General features: G+C 51.2%; 6 protein-coding genes across 6 annotated transcripts; 4 read left to right on the forward strand and 2 right to left on the reverse strand.

The window, feature by feature from the left end:
- Window positions 1–758: 758 nt before the first annotated feature.
- Window positions 759–2414, reverse strand: cit1 (citrate (Si)-synthase CIT1; the record flags this gene model as incomplete). The annotated part of the gene is made up of 5 exons (XM_057119156.1): window positions 759–1865; window positions 1922–1969; window positions 2045–2129; window positions 2184–2248; window positions 2307–2414. 5 exons carry the CDS (start codon window positions 2412–2414, stop codon window positions 759–761), a joined length of 1413 nt encoding a protein of 470 aa, XP_056968711.1.
- Window positions 2415–3807: 1393 nt separating this feature from the next.
- On the forward strand, window positions 3808–6288 carry N7484_008770 (Nrd1 complex RNA-binding subunit; the record flags this gene model as incomplete). Its single annotated transcript, XM_057119157.1, has 4 exons — window positions 3808–3927; window positions 3986–4231; window positions 4384–4480; window positions 4589–6288. 4 exons carry the CDS (start codon window positions 3808–3810, stop codon window positions 6286–6288), a joined length of 2163 nt encoding a protein of 720 aa, XP_056968712.1.
- A 763-nt stretch (window positions 6289–7051) lies between these two features.
- Window positions 7052–8551, reverse strand: N7484_008771 (O-acetylhomoserine aminocarboxypropyltransferase/cysteine synthase family protein; the record flags this gene model as incomplete). Its single annotated transcript, XM_057119158.1, has 4 exons — window positions 7052–7253; window positions 7300–7868; window positions 7926–8424; window positions 8505–8551. The coding sequence occupies 4 exons, from the start codon at window positions 8549–8551 to the stop codon at window positions 7052–7054; spliced, it is 1317 nt and encodes a 438-aa protein (XP_056968713.1).
- A 1741-nt stretch (window positions 8552–10292) lies between these two features.
- On the forward strand, window positions 10293–10870 carry N7484_008772 (MARVEL domain-containing protein; the record flags this gene model as incomplete). Its single annotated transcript, XM_057119159.1, has 3 exons — window positions 10293–10371; window positions 10426–10708; window positions 10765–10870. The coding sequence occupies 3 exons, from the start codon at window positions 10293–10295 to the stop codon at window positions 10868–10870; spliced, it is 468 nt and encodes a 155-aa protein (XP_056968714.1).
- A 781-nt stretch (window positions 10871–11651) lies between these two features.
- On the forward strand, window positions 11652–13499 carry N7484_008773 (putative arginine transporter; the record flags this gene model as incomplete). Its single annotated transcript, XM_057119160.1, has 3 exons — window positions 11652–11844; window positions 11904–12310; window positions 12402–13499. 3 exons carry the CDS (start codon window positions 11652–11654, stop codon window positions 13497–13499), a joined length of 1698 nt encoding a protein of 565 aa, XP_056968715.1.
- Window positions 13500–14121: 622 nt separating this feature from the next.
- N7484_008774 (putative AMP-binding enzyme) lies at window positions 14122–16412 on the forward strand (the record flags this gene model as incomplete). Its single annotated transcript, XM_057119161.1, has 4 exons — window positions 14122–14292; window positions 14349–14604; window positions 14657–16247; window positions 16307–16412. The coding sequence occupies 4 exons, from the start codon at window positions 14122–14124 to the stop codon at window positions 16410–16412; spliced, it is 2124 nt and encodes a 707-aa protein (XP_056968716.1).
- Window positions 16413–17006: the final 594 nt, after the last annotated feature.

Here is a 17006-nt window from a genome sequence, read left to right on the forward strand (position 1 = left end):
CGCCTAAGGGATGGAGAAGAGGAGAGAGAAGAGGAGTGCAAGACTCAAAAAATGGGGAGTCTGGGGAAGAAGAGAGTGGTTGGAAAAGAAGAAGGAAGGGCGAGGCGCCTATTGTCTTATAGGGGCAATCAGCTCAGGCCAGTACCTCGAGGGCGGAGTTTCCACTCATGCTATTGGGTACAGGGTACCTCCCATACCGCCTACATTGCTCCGTACTTTCACAATAACCGATGCTACGATGTCGGGCTTTGCTATGTCGGGAATTTTGTAAACTCCGAAAATCGCCAATTAATCCTACAAGAGATTGTTCAATATTCTGCAGCGTAACCATCATCTCCATGACTGTTGTTCTCCTTCTACATCGCCATAACAACGTGGATGTTGTGATTTTTTCCAAGTGGGTCGGTGAGAGAAGGTTGAGCCTCCCCAACAAACGTGTGCTCGATTCTCCTCAGTAGCCGTCAGACCATTCTCAATACTGCTGGTGTATACCTCAGACTTTGCTTATCTACGTACATGCAGTACAATACGATGTACATCTATGCATCGAATCCTTTCGTCAGTCCCATTCTGGTGTCTTTACTGGAAATGTACAGTTACGTGATAAATCATGCTTTCGAGGAAGTGCTGTTACAAGGCCCGCTCGAACCCAAGTCCTATCATACATGACAAAAAAATCACAGGACCAGATATAAAAAAAGGAATAATACATGTCTTAACTTAGAAACACCCCCCGAAAACCATTTGCGCTGTTAAATTTACAGCTTGGCGCCGACCAGCTTGGCGTAGGCCTCAGTGCTGAAAGACTTGGGGCGCTCAATGGGCATACCAAGAGCACGGTCGATGATCAGCTGGGGCAGGACACCGAGGGCACGGGACACACCGAACAGGACGGTGTAGTAGTTGGCCTCGGTCAGGCCGTAGTACTGGAGGAGGACACCGGAGTGGGCATCGACGTTGGGGTAGGGGTTCTTGGTCTTGCCGTGCTCGGTCAGGACACCGGGGGCGATCTTGTAGACCTGGCTGACCAGCTTGAACATGGGGTCATCGGGCAGCTTGCGGAGGGCAAACTCGCGCTGAGACACGTAGCGGGGGTCGGTCTTGCGGAGAACAGCGTGGCCGTAACCGGGAACGACCTGGCCGGCGTTCAGGGTGGACCACAGGTAGTTCTTGATGGACTCGTCAGTCAGGTCGTTGCCAACGGCCTGCTTCATCTTGGTGAGCCAGTTCAGGACCTCCTGGTTGGCCAGACCGTGCAGGGGACCGGCCAGACCCTGGAGACCGGCGGAGAGGGAGAGCATGGGGGAGCTCAGGGCGGAGCCGACCAGGTGAGTGGTGTGGGCGCTGACGTTACCACCCTCGTGGTCGGAGTGGATGGTCAGGTACAGACGCATCAGCTCAACGAAGTCCTTGTTGCCGCCGAAGCCAAGCTGGTTGGCCAAGTTGAAGGAGTAATCCTTGTCCTTCTGGATGGGGGCGACCTTGCCGTCCTGGAAGACGTTACGGTAGATCTTGGCGGCAATGGTGGGCAGCTTGGCGATCAAGTCCATGGAGTCCTCGAAGGTGTAGTTCCAGTACTCCTTCTTGTTGACACCCTTAGCGTAAGCCTTGGCGAAGGAAGACTCGTGCTCAAGGGCAGTCACGGCCAGGGAGAACTGAGCCATGGGGTGGAGAGTGCTGGGGCAGCGGTCGATGAGCTCCTCAACAAACTTGGGGACATCGGAACGGGCAGCCCACTCGGCGGAGAGGTCACGGACCTGCTGCTCGGAAGGAATCTCGCCAGTCAACAGAAGCCAGAAGAGACCCTCGGGCAGAGGCTCCTCACCACCGGGAGCCTTGGGAAGAAGCTCCTGGATCTCGGGGATCTAGATCTGAGTGTTAGTTGCCTATCGGCATTCAACGCCCTATTCCTGTCACTTACAGTACGGCCACGGAAACGGATACCCTCCTCAGAGTCAAGGACGGAACCCTAACGCAAGAAAAACAGAAAAAGTCAGCCTCACTGCGCCTGCGCGTCATCCCAGGATCGAGATATAAAACTCACCTCCCAGACGAGAGACTTGATACCACGGGCACCACCGTAGGCCTGGTCAAGGGTAACCTCACCGATGACAGTGTTACCGTGTTCCCTGCGATTGTATCAGCAACTGACACGTAGTTTTGTTGGGCGCGGAATGACATACTTGCGGAGCTTCTTGACCTTCTCGATCTCGGCGGGCAGGTTGTCGGCGAAGGTGTCCTTAAGAGACTATCCGAGAGATTAGTATTCCAATTGACAATCATCAACTTTCGATGCGACGACATACCTTAGCCTTGGCGGAGGAGTAGCAGCGCGCGCCGTTCAGGGCGGCAGTCTGCACAGGCTTAGCCATAGAGGCCCGCAGAGCGGAGGTACCAATTCGAATGGAGGCCATTATGAAATGTCAATCTCTACACGACAGAGAAGTGTGGGAAAGAGAGGAGTGGAATGGGAGGAGAGAAAAGGAAAGAAAAGAAATCATCCGGGAGCTCCCTTTTTTCGGATTGGATTTTTCCCGTAATACAGCCGGTACGGATCGGGCTGATCAGTATGTAATTTACTCCCAACGGTACATAGCTCGGGCTGCCGTGGATCGTCGAGTCCGAGCATTTCCGTCACTCGATGCTTTTTAAATTTACTTTGGAGGATACTCGCAGCAGTTCTCCATACCATACACCGTCATCCTATCTGATTAGGGCCGAGGTTATGAGCTCAGCAAGATCAGGGGTATAGGTATACCGTATCATACCCACTATCCCTGATGCGGGTATGGCAGTGACGTCGGCAAGTCGCCATCCCATGTCCCGCCATCCGGATCCCCGAAAGTGCGGGTTGGGGCCCTCGGCATCAGATTAGGACCTTTGGGGGCTACCAGCTGATTCGATATTCCCATGACCTTCTGCATATCATTTGCTTTGACATGAAGTCCATGCAAATGGATCATCGATTGAAACCCAGCTACGTTCCCTCCGTTTATAGCCGGTCATCTGCTTAAAAAGTTCACCGAAATTCGGGAGCTCCACGGGACAAACGAGGACATGGGGGTGGGAAAGAGACTAACACCAAAACAGCAAGGAAACAAACCAAAGAAGCCGATATTCGCCAACGGAAATCTTGCCGACCCCATAGCTCTCAGCAAAGTGGGTTTCTTGGGTTAGTGCACCAGAAGTATACGTATGAATTCTTTTTTTATTCTTTTCTGTTTTCCCATTCGAATGTAGCTCCATCAACAACTGTAGCCGGGGGAACCGACCCCAAGTCACGGGAGCAACAGCCACGTGATCTGTCTCCCGTGATCCAGGTCACGTGTGATGATGACCAATCCAGCCTAGCGGAACAAACTCTTTCACTCCTTTTCTCTTGCAGAACATCGTTTCCTTCCGTCAACTCGCCATCACCCTCATCTCGGAATTATCAGATTCTCCCCACGGATAGTACTCTGTAAATCCGTGGATTCTACCCTTTCCCTCTCACCAGTACGCCTCTAGGTCCCCGTACTCGTACTTCAGGCAAGGGCAACCCCCCCCCCTAGGCTGTATCCCAGCTGTAGGCGACTTCTTATTTCTCTGGCCTGGTTCGACATTCCTATGCTGTAGTGAAGAAGACGGCTAGATATTTTGAATTCTCCCGAAGAATCTAATCTTGTCAGAGACCAAGACCAAAAAAGACATTTTGCCCTTTACCTCCTGTTCGCAATTCTCCAGTAGCCACGGGACTTGGGCCGACGACTCCTTCTCGGGTCACATTAGACCTTTCACTTGGTTCTGAGAATCCTCTTATTTTTCACCATGTCGTCAGCTGTAGCGGAGCTGGAGAACTATCTCCAGTCCATGCTGGCTTTGAAACCACCTGGCGTATCAGGCTCCAAAATTCACAGCATCACCACATTGTGCACCGCCAATGTTCAGGTACGTTTTGATTCATACCTCCAACTTCAGTTGAACTTCCAAACTAACTCACCTCCAGAATGAATCCGTTCTCATCCAAAAGATCTACACCCACTTCAAAAAGGCACCGGGCACCCACAAGCTGGGCGTACTCTATGTCGTAGACTCTGTAACCCGACAGTGGGTAGAAGCTGCACGCAAAGCTGGTCAACCTCCAGGAAATTCTGCTCCGGATGGAACTTTCGCCGCGGGTGTCAACCGAGTCACTGAACTTCTGCCCGTGTTGATGGGAGATATTATAAACACGTCCCCACAGGATCAAAAGGTACGCACTAGATATGCATTCAAATCAGCCCCACCGAAGCTTGGGGGCCGATCACCCTGGTACATTGGTGGAAACACCCATCTACCTCGCCAACTCTGATTCTTTAGAGAAACCGTATGATTAACGTATTTCTTTCTTTCTAAATCGTATAGGACAAGATCAAGAAACTCATCGATATCTGGGAGCGGGGATGCACGTTTCCCCTTCCTATGCTCGCCTCAATTCGAGACAAGATGAACACCCCTCAAAGTAAGCTCGGTCCCTTCGGTATCCCATTAGATGACTTCGTCAATTTTTGTTTCCGTGTTTCCTTCTCATCTCCAGAAACTTGGACTTGCCTTCTAACCATATGTGCAGACGTCGAGTCCACCACCCCCGAAGGATCACCTGCTCCCGGTTCGAATCCACTGGGAGCGAGTGGTAACTCTGCAGCTGCTCCAGATACCTCGAGTATCTTAAAGGCGTTGGCCGATATGGCCAAGCAGAACACCGCTGCCCCCGCTGCTCCCGCTACGCCGGCCAACCCGCTCGCAGCTTTGAACCCCTCCGCCCCGTTGCCCATCTCTTCTGCCGATGCCTCGATGCCCCCTTCCGCTCCTACCCAATTCGCCGCTCCCAATGCTATGAACCCTTACGCTGCTCTGGGGGCTCTCGGTCAAAACCCCGCTTTGGGTCAACAACAAACTCACAGCCCGGCCCCGAACCCCATGGCCCAGAACCCCATGGCCGCCATGCTCCCACAAGCTGCGACTCCAGCCATGCCCGACGGAGGTGCAATGGCGCAGCAACTTCAGCTACTTCAAATGCTTGCCGCCCAGGGGATACCTCAAGAACAGTGGGCCACCGCCCTACAACTCTGGACCATGACAAACATGGGCGCCAACCCGACCCAACCTGGTTTCAATGCCATGCCGGGAATGCCCCCGATGCCCGGAATGCCTCCGATGCCTGGAATGCCCCCGATGCCCGGTATGCCTGGATGGGGCCCGCAAGATAATCAAAACCGAGATGAGCGCGATCGTGACCGTCAATACGACCGTTCCCCGGGAGGATATCGCCGTCGATCGCGCTCCCCTGGGGCTGGCTGGGACCGACGCCGCACCGCCTCTCCCCCTCGTCGCCGTGACAGCCCTGTATATGGCGAATACCACGGTGAATCCCCTGGTCGTAGAGGCGATCCTCGGGATGCTCGTGGTCGTCGAGGCAATGAGTACCGCCAGCGCAGCCCGGCTGGACGCCGACGCCGCTCTCCTTCGCCTCCTCGCAATGATCCCAACCTGCCCCCTCCGGGTCCTAAGCTCATTGAATGGGACTATTCCATTGGTCAAAACAACATGAAAGTTCTCAGCCGCACCCTCTTTGTTGGTGGTGTCACCTCCTCCGAGGCAAATCTGCGTGCCCTGTTTGGCAAGTTTGGTGTCGTTCAAACCTGTATCGTCAATGTCGACAAGCGTCATGCATTCATCAAGATGATTACTCGCCAGGATGCTATAGCCGCACGTGATGGAATGGAATCTTACCGCGCGGGAGAAATGCAACTACGTACCCGGTGGGGTGTTGGGTTCGGTCCTCGTGACTGCAGTGATTACCAGACGGGTGTTAGTATCATTCCGATCGAACGCTTGACTGAGGCAGACCGCAAATGGATGCTCACTGCGGAGTACGGTGGCACTGGTGGCCGTCAGATTGAATCTGGCATGGTGGTGGAGGAACCTGATATCGAGATCGGCGCGGGTGTATCTTCCAAGGCAATCAGCCGTCGCATCGCAACCGACACTGGTGGCAAGCGGGGTCCCATTTCCACTCGCACTCAAGGAGACCGCTTCACCGGTGGTCGTCGCCCGGAGCGTGATGGTTTCGGTGGCGGTCACAATTCCGGTCCTCCTCAGGCTGACCGTGGTGACATGAACAACACCATGAACAACTCGGCCGTTCCCCCTGCTGTTCCCGCATACGGCTTCAGCTTCCCTGGCATGCCCATGCTTCCTCCCGGTTTCATGATGGGTCAGGGTTCCATGCAGACTTCTCAACCCCCGGCCCCCGGCCAGGGTGAGTAAAGCAGGGTCTTCTTGCCGAGCAATTTTGTTTTTCTCTTTTTCCCATGTTTTATGCTGATTCTTCATGGCCTAATTGGCCTTTCTGACCATTGTCTTCTAATCCACCATTTTTGCATGGACATTCGGTGTTGTCCACGGACAACTGGCGTTTTGATGGGTTGGCATGATCTGTATCAAAATGACTGAAGAGGGAGGTTTTCTTTTTATGCGTCTGGGTTTCTTCGATTATTTCTTCTTTTCATATCCTCTTTTTCCTTTTTCCCTTTTTTGTGAAACATCTGCATATGCCTACAGCGAACTGAATGACGTTGTCATGAATCAACGCCCATCGTAGGCATGAAAGAATCTTGTTACAGACCCATTTTTTCACCTTATTCCGTTTCTTCCGTTGTAGCTCACGTCCAAGCCTGAGGTATCTCTTCTACTGCGTCACATCAATCTCCCAAATTGGTTGTGGTTCTTGAACCTAGCTAGCTCTTAGTCAAATGTTACCTAATGTACTTTTGCAGGTTAAAACGCTCACGCCGTATTCACGAGTATTCTGGAAAATAATTTGCCAATAATCAGAGTTGTATAATTGTAATTTTCTCGCTCTATCGTAAGGGAATGGCCAAATCTACATATGTAAATCTTCGGGCCTTGTTGCTGGCCACGTTGAAATACCATTCCGGTATATTCCTAGCTCTTAATAAACATATTTTCTCGGAAGTTTTCGGTTGTTCAGCTCTGGCCTTTGATTATAAATATATAAATAGATATATCTTTAAGCCGTGCGGTCCGACAGCACAGCCTTAGATGCACGGAACGACTGTTCAAAATCGGCGATGATATCGTCAATATGCTCTGTGCCGACGGAAATTCGGATTCCATCTTCAGTCACGCCAGAATCCCGGCGCTCCTGCTCGGTCAGCTGCTCATGAGTGGTAGACCAAGGATGGATGGCTAGGGTCTTGGAGTCTCCGACACTGGGAGGGTTAGCAAATACCAATATATCAACCAGGGCGAACTTACTTGGCAAGGTTGGAGATCAGCCTAAAGCCATCAACCACCTGACTACCGGCAGCAGCGCCACCCTTGATACCCACCGACAAAACACCACCAAAGCCGCGTGGGAGGTACTTCTTTGCAAGGGCATGAGAAGGATGATCCTCCAGACCTGGGTAAGATACCCAGCTCACATTCTCATTCTTCTGCAGCCATTTAGCCAAGGCCAGAGCATTTGTGGCATGGCGCTCTGAGCGCAGACTCAAGGTTTCAATTCCCAAGATCAGCTGCTGCGCCGCGAAGGGGTTCAATGCCGAGCCCAGATCACGCAGAATTTCGACTCGAACCCGGATGGCGTAGGCAGCGGCCCCGAAAGTCTCCCAGAACTTCAAGCCATGGTAGCTTTCCGAAGGCTCGACGAACTGCGGGAAGCGGACACTATTCTTGCCCCAGTCGAACTTGCCACTGTCAATAACCACACCTCCAATGGTGGTGCCGTGACCCCCGATCCACTTGGTAGCACTGTGAACAACGATATCAGCGCCATAATCGATGGGGCGAGCAAAGTAACCGCCTGCACCGAAGGTGTTGTCAACCTGTGAATTTCCACACTGTAAGCCGCCGATCACTTCATTCAGTGGCTTTCAACTTACGACCAGTGGAACTCCTTTATCGTGAGCTACCTTGGCAATTGCCTCGAAATCTGGCACATTATAACGAGGGTTGCCAATGGTCTCTAAGAATACAGCCTTGGTACGGTCATCAATGGCAGCCGCGATATCGGCAGGGTCATCGCCCTTGACAAATTTAGTGTTGATCCCCAGACGCGGGAAGAGTACCTTGAATTGGTTATAGGTGCCTCCGTATAGATTGCTGGTAGCGACGATATTATCCCCAGCATGCGCGAGGGCCGAAATGGCCATGAACTGGGCTGCCTGGCCTGATGAGGCGGCGACGGCAGCGATACCGCCCTCTAGAGCGGCGATGCGCTTCTCGAAGACGTCTACGGTGGGGTTCATGATTCGGCTGTAAATGTTTCCGAACTCCTTGAGGCCAAAGAGCCTGGCGCCATGGGCAGAGTCATCGAAGGTGAAGGAGGTGGTGGCATAGATAGGTACAGCACGGGATTTAGTGGCTGGGTCAGGCTCATGACTATTGACTTGTGAGAATTGATTCGAGGAGCCTTGGAATGGGAACTAAGCACGAAACAAAAGACTGTGGGGAATGCTTACCCCGCATGAAGCTGAAGCGTCTCAAAGTGGAAATTCTGCTCCGACATGGTGAAAATATGGGGTTGTCTAAGACAATATTCTTTGTGATACTCTCTCCAAGGCAGGAGGTTCGATTTTAAGCTTGAGCAAGAAGGCGGGGGAATACTCGATGGCGTGATTCAATGCATTTCTCGTGCGAGTCTGCAGTGATGTGGTCAAGGGAATTGCAATTCTTAGCTAAAATTCTCCACTCGGGAACCTTGTTTCTAACTCTTGTCATTATAGACCAATAGATGTAGGCATTTGGGCCTAAATAACAAATTGCTTTTCCCACCTCACCTCACTTCGCCTCAACAGGACACGACCGCCAATTTGCACCGAAACCGTAGGTTTCCATGCGACCTTATGATTTATAAGATGGGAGAAATCGCCTTGGAAAAATTCGATACGCTCGCAGACTCAGGTGTTATAATCCTCCGTGTAAAGCTGTAGCACGCTTTTTTTTTTTTTTGCTTGGCCACTGCGAAATTTAGTATGCGTTGGCACAGGCCCATCCGATGAGAAGCCCGGAACTCTTTTTTGACATCCGTATAGGTGCATGGGAGCGCTTTTGAGGATCAAGGAACGCAAATGGCATATCGGTATACGTTAGTCACTCGGCAGATATACCAAAGGATGGATTGAAGTAGATCCTCCTCATGGCGAGATGGAGATGTACAACATGGAATCGGTGAGGCGAGTAAGTGCGGTACGGGCAGATATGAGCTGATATAACTCGAACAAGTCTGGTTACGAAGTCGATGCGCAAATTTCCGTCCAGCAATCCTGTACGAACGCTAGGAATGATTTCCCCCGAAGTTCCATGAAAGCCGAGAGAGGAGGTCGTAACATGGTGGCTGCACAAAGCTAGGCAAGAAGCATCAACAGGCGATGGGTAGCTGGGAATGAGGCACACAAGCTCCGGTGGCAGGGTATCCAGTGTCCTTCGCATGGTTGATTCCTTGAGCAAACCAATGTCGACACTTGGTCTCGACATTCAAGAATGGCCATTTTTTCTATTCATAGTCAACTCTCGCGGAGTATCCGTCCCGCGTCGTCCTAGACAAGATGCCCCGTGTAGGATGAAGAGAGAAGATCGCTTACATAACACAGATCAGATCAGTGTTACGAGCAATAAGAGCGCTAGGTATCTCTCTATAGACTAACGATCGCCGTATAGAAAAAAAAAAAGAAAAGAAAAGAAGCGAACAGAGTAAATAGATCGGTAAGGGGTCTTGACTCCACCCGGTGACATGGTACGAATTCTATACAAGTTGAGTATGAACTTTAATCTTTGGTTCTATAGATGAGAGCGCTAGAAGTGAATGAACATAACGGTTTTATCGGTTACCAAACTCCAGACTTACAGATGCAGGGGCATATGACCTCATGGGTCAGACATTCTGAACTTGGATATAAAGTATGCGTTACGCTAGCGTTAGGCAGCGTCAAGCCACAAAAATCAGATCGACGCATGTTCTTCACAGCACCCCGTGTAGGCAACAGAAATACACCATGCAAGTAATATTTATAGAAACTACTCAGGTATCAGGGTTTTCAAGTCTATCCCATGAGGAAAACCCCCTCTCTTCCTTTTCTTGAATAGTGTGCACTTTCACAAAGGCGATCCTTCCCCATCAGCCCTATTGGCTGCCACCTGACTAGCCTGTCACCGATGACGCTTGGGCGACGCCGGTGGCTGATCTTTGATGACTTTATATATAAATTGGTCCACGCTTTTTCATCGCCAGTATCAACTCATCACCCAACATGGCTTTCCCTTGGATCTACGCCGTTCGCATCGCACAAATCCTTTTTGGCCTGATCGTATTGGCCTTGACGGCCTATGGTGCGTGACCACCCTCTCCCTCTCCCGCTCCTCATCCACTAACCTTTTCTCTAGTGGTCAGTACCTTCAACGGGTGGTCGTACTCCAGTACTGTGGATTTCAACCTGTTTTTGGGCTGCTGGACAACGTTTCTGGCCACTCCTTACCTGGCCGCCGCGCCGATCTATGCACCGCGACTCGCCCACCACTATGTGATTCCGGCCGTCGAGGTGGTTACAATGATCTTTTGGTTTGCGGGCTTTATCGCCATGGGCGCTGAGTTGCCGCCTGCGGTCGGCTGCACTTGGAGTACCTGTCGTGCCCTCCAAGCCGTCACGGTGTTTGGATCCTTTGAATGGTAGGTTCTTTGAAGTACTCAATTGTTTTCATGTCGAGCTGACCGGTCGGACCCAGGGCTCTTTTCGTTGTCACCACTTATTTTGCCATTGTCGACCTCATGCACCACCGCAATAGCGGCGAAACTGCTCAAAAGACCCACAATGCCCATCTTGGAGTCTGATGGGTGGTCGATATGTTTATAATGAGAGGTGACTGTGTCTTTGTTTTATTGTTTTGTTGAAGCGTCCCCGATACCCGAGCTGTATGTCATAGTAATTAGTGGACGCTTATCGCCCCACGGAAACGGAATCCACGTTTGCGGCCAATTCACGGTTGATCCGTTTTTCCTCATTGTCGGGCAGATGATTGGTCTCCTCTGTTTTTCTCGATTTCTCAGAGATAGCGGGGGATTATTAAATCTCTCGATTTTATCTGCATGGCATGATGTTGTAGAGTTACATTCGACCTTGATAAGCAATGTAGTCATTCACTTGATCAATGATATACGTAACGCAATACAGGCAGGAATCCTTGGAACCTCTAATCAGTCGCCACCAGAAAAAAAAAATCTCTGTTGGGGAGCGTGGCCCACATCAACGGGAAACATAAAACCTTCGGAAAACTTGGGAAATAAACTATGAGGGAAAAAAAAATTTCAAATAAACTTTGTCTTCAAAGACTGGAGTTTCAGCATCAATTGATTTCTCTAGAGATCATCCTCGATCTTGAAATCAGTTCTCAACGTTGCATTCGATTTCTTTTACCTAAGACTTTGTCCGCCGATCTAGGAAGTAGGGTTTGACAGCGTCGCGTGTTTCTCCACATCGGCCTTGCCCTCGGAGGCATCCGCTCCTGTGCAGGTAGTGGTCCTAAGTGGAGACTGGTGCGCGCGACCTCTTGACTCAGTTCAGATCCTTCTCTTCTTCTCTCCTGATCACCGTTCCGCTTCGACAACGTCAGAAATGGCCTCTGGCAAGGTCTGGAATGCGCCGTGGTCTGAGAAGGGAAAAATGGAATACGAGACCCCCATTACATCGGCGCAGGTGCCCGAGGATGATCACGACTATGAGAAATATGGCGCCAATCGGGACTCCAACCCTATGCCCGATTTGAAGCGAAAGCTGAAGAGCAGACACTTGCAAATGATTGCCATTGGTGAGTGACATCTCTTGTCGACTGCAGATCTGTCACGCTCACACTTTCCTTCTCTCCAGGTGGAACAATTGGAACTGGTCTGTTCATCGGTAGCGGTACTGCCATCGCGGATGCGGGCCCCGTAGGCGCTCTCATTGCATACATCTTCGTCGGAACCATCGTGTACTCGGTCATGACTGCCCTGGGAGAAATCGCGACGTATATGCCCATCCCCGGTGCCTTTACTGCCTATGCGACGCGATTTGTGGATCCCAGCTTGGGTTTTGCCATGGGCTGGATCTATTGGTTCTCCTGGGCCTCGACCTTTGCTCTCGAACTCACGGCCACTGGTCTGATCATTCAATTCTGGGATAGCACCATCCCCATCGCTATCTTCATCGCAATTTTCTGGGTCCTGATTATTGTCTTCAACATGTTCCCCGTCAGCTTCTATGGTGAGCTCGAGTTCTGGTTTTCCAGCATCAAGGTGAGTTGGATGTGCTTCTGCGTCGTCGAAAGCCCAAGGGCTAGGCAGATTATTTCTAGGAGAGCTTTCAATCCTGACCAAGATTCCATAGGTTCTGACCGTGATTGGTTTCATGATCTTCGCCATTTGCGTCGATGCGGGCGTAGGAACGCAGGGATACCTCGGTTTCCGGTACTGGGTCCACCCCGGTCCCTTCGTTGCTTATATGGTTGATGAAATCGGTGGTAAAACGCCCGTGGCCAAATTCATTGGCTTCTGGTCCGTTTTGATCCAGGCTGGATTCTCCTACCAGGGTACTGAGTTGGTCGGTATCGCAGCTGGTGAGACCGAAAATCCTCGCAAGACCGTCCCCTCGGCGATCCGCAAGACCTTCTTCCGTATTATCTTCTTCTTTGTCTTGACCATTTTCTTCATTGGCATCGTCGTGCCTTCCGATAATCCGGGTCTTCTGGCGAGTGAGGGCAGCGGAGCCAGTGCTAGTAACGCCAATGCCTCCCCATTTGTGATTGCGGCCCGACTTGCTGGAATCAAGGCGCTTCCCAGCATTATCAACGCCGTTCTGCTCACAGTGGTTCTCTCGGCGGCCAACTCGAACGTCTACAGCGGTAGTCGTATCATCGTTGGTTTGGCGCAGGAGGGTTTCGCGCCGCGCTTCTTCAAGAAAACCACCAAGGGTGGCGTGCCCTATTATGCAGTGGGCTTCACCGCTCTGTTCGGCCTTTTGGGTTTCCTGAATGTGTCGGACGCGGGATCCACCGTATTCAACTGGTTGCTCCAGATCGCCGGTGTGGCTGGCTTCATCACCTGGGCCTCATTGAACCTTTGTCACCTTGCCTTCATGCGGGCCCTCAAGGCGCGTAACATCTCCCGTGATGTACTGCCGTACAAGGCGATGTGGCAACCGTACTACTCGTGGTATGGACTGTTCTTCAACATCTTGATTATCTTCACTCAAGGATTTACCGCATTTATCCCGAACTTCCAGGTTAAGGAATTCTTCATCGACTATCTGAGTTTGATCCTGTTCGTGGTCCTCTATCTAGGCCACAAGCTTATCTTCCGCCCGCCGTTCGTCAAGCCCCTTGAGGCCGACCTAGACACAGGCCGGCCCATCTTTGAAAATGAGACGTGGGAAACAAATGAGCCCACCACTTGGTATGGCAAAATGTGGCTCTGGATCTCTGGATAATGGAGTACGTTTCTCCTCGTTTCTTTACATATACTTCTAGTTCTTTCTTTGGAGCTTCTTGGCATTGGGTGCGGCGTTTCGGTACATACACAGTTACCTATTATAGTTCATAGTATATCTCCCCTTAAGAAGCATACCTGTATATAATGTTGTGCCCACCGATGTAGAACACACCTGGTAGACTGTGCAACATCCGAACGGTCCATGTGAAACTGCATGTGGAATGACGGCATAAGGTTTTCCAGTCCGACAGGGGTGGCAAGCCACTAGCGGGGTACTTAGTAATGTATGGGACTGGCCATTGTAGACCGGGTACCCGCAAGCCGAGGTCCATCTGCAGGGTCCCACTTAAATATTGACACGAGATGGAGAAATTGCCTATTGTCGCCTTCTCCGGATTTCTTTTCTCTCAACTCCGGCCCCTTCTTTTCCCTCCCCACACTTTTTCCTTGTGAAGGTCGACTAGGATCTGGGAGACTGTTCCGTTGTCTTTGTGATTTCTTTGTAAACTCTCTTACCTTCACTTTCAGCTCCTTTCCAGAACTATGTAAGTCATTCCCTGAGGTTGCCACACGTTCCGAACAGGGTTCTGACAGGTCGCAACTCCTCCAGATAGCCCATCATGTTCTTCTCTCCGCCCGCTCACCTCGCTAAGGCTGAGGAGCTCAAACAGGACCCTCCCAATGGTAAACCGTACTGTATATCCATTCCCGGGAGTGAGCAGCCTGGCCGCAGCCCGGTGTATCGCGCCTGGCATTCGGAAAAGGAGTTGTTGAAGACATTGGATCCTCAGGTACGCACAATCTTTGGAACAAGAAAAAGATGGATCTTTAATGTTACTACCCCTAGGTTGTGACCGCCCATGATATGTTTGAATCGACGGCCAATCGCCAACCGAAGAACCACTGCCTCGGCTGGCGCCCATTTAACTCCGTGACCAAGACCTTTGATCAATATCAGTGGCTCACATACGAGACTGTACAGAAGCGGCGCGCGGCATTTGGCGCTGGTCTGGTAGAGCTGCATGTCAAGCACGACTGCCACCGCCCTGGCCAATATGGAATTGGTCTTTGGTGCCAGAATCGACCCGAGTGGCAAATCACCGGTAAGCTGCTATACAAGTCAGTGGTCTTCTCAGAGACTAATCGATTTCTCAGATCTGGCTTGTATGTCCCAGGGCCTCTTCACTGTCTCCATCTATGATGTCTTGGCCTCGGATGCCACAGAATATATTATCAACCACGCGGAGCTGAACTGTGTTGTCACCTCTCTTCCGCACATTCCCACACTCCTGAAGCTCAAGTCAGTCCTGCCAAACCTCAAGATGATTGTCAGCCTGGATCCTCTTGATGCTGGTGAGCAGGACGGTCATTCAAAGCGCGCTCTGCTGGAGTCGATGGCCGCTGACCAGGATATTGCCATCTACACAATTGACCAGGTTGAGGGTCTGGGCGAAGCTTCGAAGCGTGGATATAACCCTCCCTCCCCTTCGGACATTGTTACCATTAACTACACCTCTGGCACCACTGGACCACCCAAGGGCGTTGTTCTGACCCATGAAAGCGCCGTGGCTGCCACTTCGGCTGGCCTCATCACCATTGGCCAAAGTCGAGGTGACACCATGTGCTCTTACCTTCCGCTAGCTCACATCTATGCCCGTCTAGCAGAGCATGCAGCCCTATGGGGTGGTGCCCGAATTGGTTATTTCCATGGTAACATTGTGGAGCTGGTGGATGACCTGAAGCTGCTGAAGCCCACTGGATTCATTTCTGTCCCTCGTCTCTACAACCGCTTTGGCACCGCAGTTCGGGCTGCCACTGTTGAGGCGCCGGGCTTCAAGGGTGCTCTGTCTCGGCACATCATTGCGGCGAAGACCGCCAACCTCAAGAATCCGGATCCATCCAAAGCTACATTCCGGCACGCATTGTATGATCGAATCTGGGCCAAGAAGGTTGCTGCAGCACTTGGACTGGAACGCGCAAAGTATTTGGTGTCGGGCTCGGCACCTTTGGACCCTTCATTGCACGACTTCCTACGTATCGCTACTGGTACCCCCGTTATCCAAGGCTACGGTTTGACCGAGTCTTATGCCTGCAGTACTGCACAGGCAGATGACGATACGAGTTCGGGCAACTGCGGCCGTCTGGCTCCATGTGTTGAAGCCTGTCTGGCCTCTCTGCCGGATATGGAGTACTCGGTGGAAGACAAGCCCTTCCCTCGCGGAGAGTTACTTCTGCGTGGCCACAGCATGTTCCGAGAATATTTCAAAAACCCCGAAGAGACTTCAAAGGCAGTGACAGAGGATGGCTGGTTCCGCACTGGTGATGTGTGCACGATTGATGCCAAGGGCCGCTTCATTATCATTGACCGTCGCAAGAATGTGCTCAAGCTAGCTCAGGGTGAATACATTTCTCCCGAGCGGCTGGAGGGTCTTGTGCTTTCGGAGCTCGGCTACCTTGCCCAGGGCTACATTCACGGTGACAGCGTGCAGACATTCCTTGTTGGAATTTTCGGTGTTGCACCTGATTTGTTCGCTCCGTTCGCTAGCAAGGTCCTTGGTCGGACAATCGAAGGCACAGATCTGGAGGCGATTAAGACTGCTCTGGCAGACGACAAGATTCGCCGTGCCGTAATCCGGGATCTTGAACGCGTGGCCAAGAAACACAAGCTGGCTGGCTACGAGCGGGTTCGCAATGTTTCTCTGAAGCTGGATCCCTTCACTGTGGAGAACAACCTACTTACTCCTACGTAAGTTGCCTACTATTGTATTTTCCTGATGTTTGTTATTTTACTGACTGTGATTGCAGGCTCAAACTGAAGCGCCCTCCTACCGTCAAGCTGTATCGCGGACTCTTGGATCAGCTCTATGCTCAGGCGTTGGAAGAGCAGTCTGCCCCTCGGGCCAAGCTGTAGTCCTGGATATTGTTTTCTTGCCGCGGTGTCATATTGGTTGAAACCGAACAGCCTAGTAAGAGTTTGGGCCGGTACCTAACTGTAAATAGAATTAACTTTGGCCTAAAGCCAGGTGCATCAATTGTAGTATATTGAGCTTGAATGAACTTTTATTTGTATTTATGATATGTTCCAAGTCCTCCGGGGCTAGCATACAAATTTAAAGACGAGTATTCGACCTTTATGATAGGATATTGCAATGCTCAGGTGTATATGTATATATACTCGCGGGCGAACGGCTACCCGTGATGACTTAGAAGTTCCAACCTTATCATTAGCCTCGGAAGCCAACGACGGGACTCGGAGTAACTTGACCTATCTTCATTCTATCCTAGAAAAGCCATTAGCTAGTCTCTACCCTGGCAGCCTTACTATCAAATAAGACTAGGGAGAAAAAACCATGAAAACAAAGAGTACTTCATGTGCTAAAGATAAGAGTAGAAAAGGAAGATAAAAATAAAAGTAAAAAGAATATGACAAGAGTGGGATTTGAACCCACGCCTACAAACGTAGATCAGGAAATGATGTCAAGGTGGACCTTAACCTGACGCCTTA

The sequence above is a fragment of the Penicillium longicatenatum genome (assembly GCF_028827895.1).
Source record: "Penicillium longicatenatum strain IBT 33135 chromosome Unknown contig_6_segment0_segment0, whole genome shotgun sequence".
In the NCBI taxonomy this organism is placed as follows: Eukaryota; Fungi; Ascomycota; class Eurotiomycetes; order Eurotiales; family Aspergillaceae; genus Penicillium; species Penicillium longicatenatum.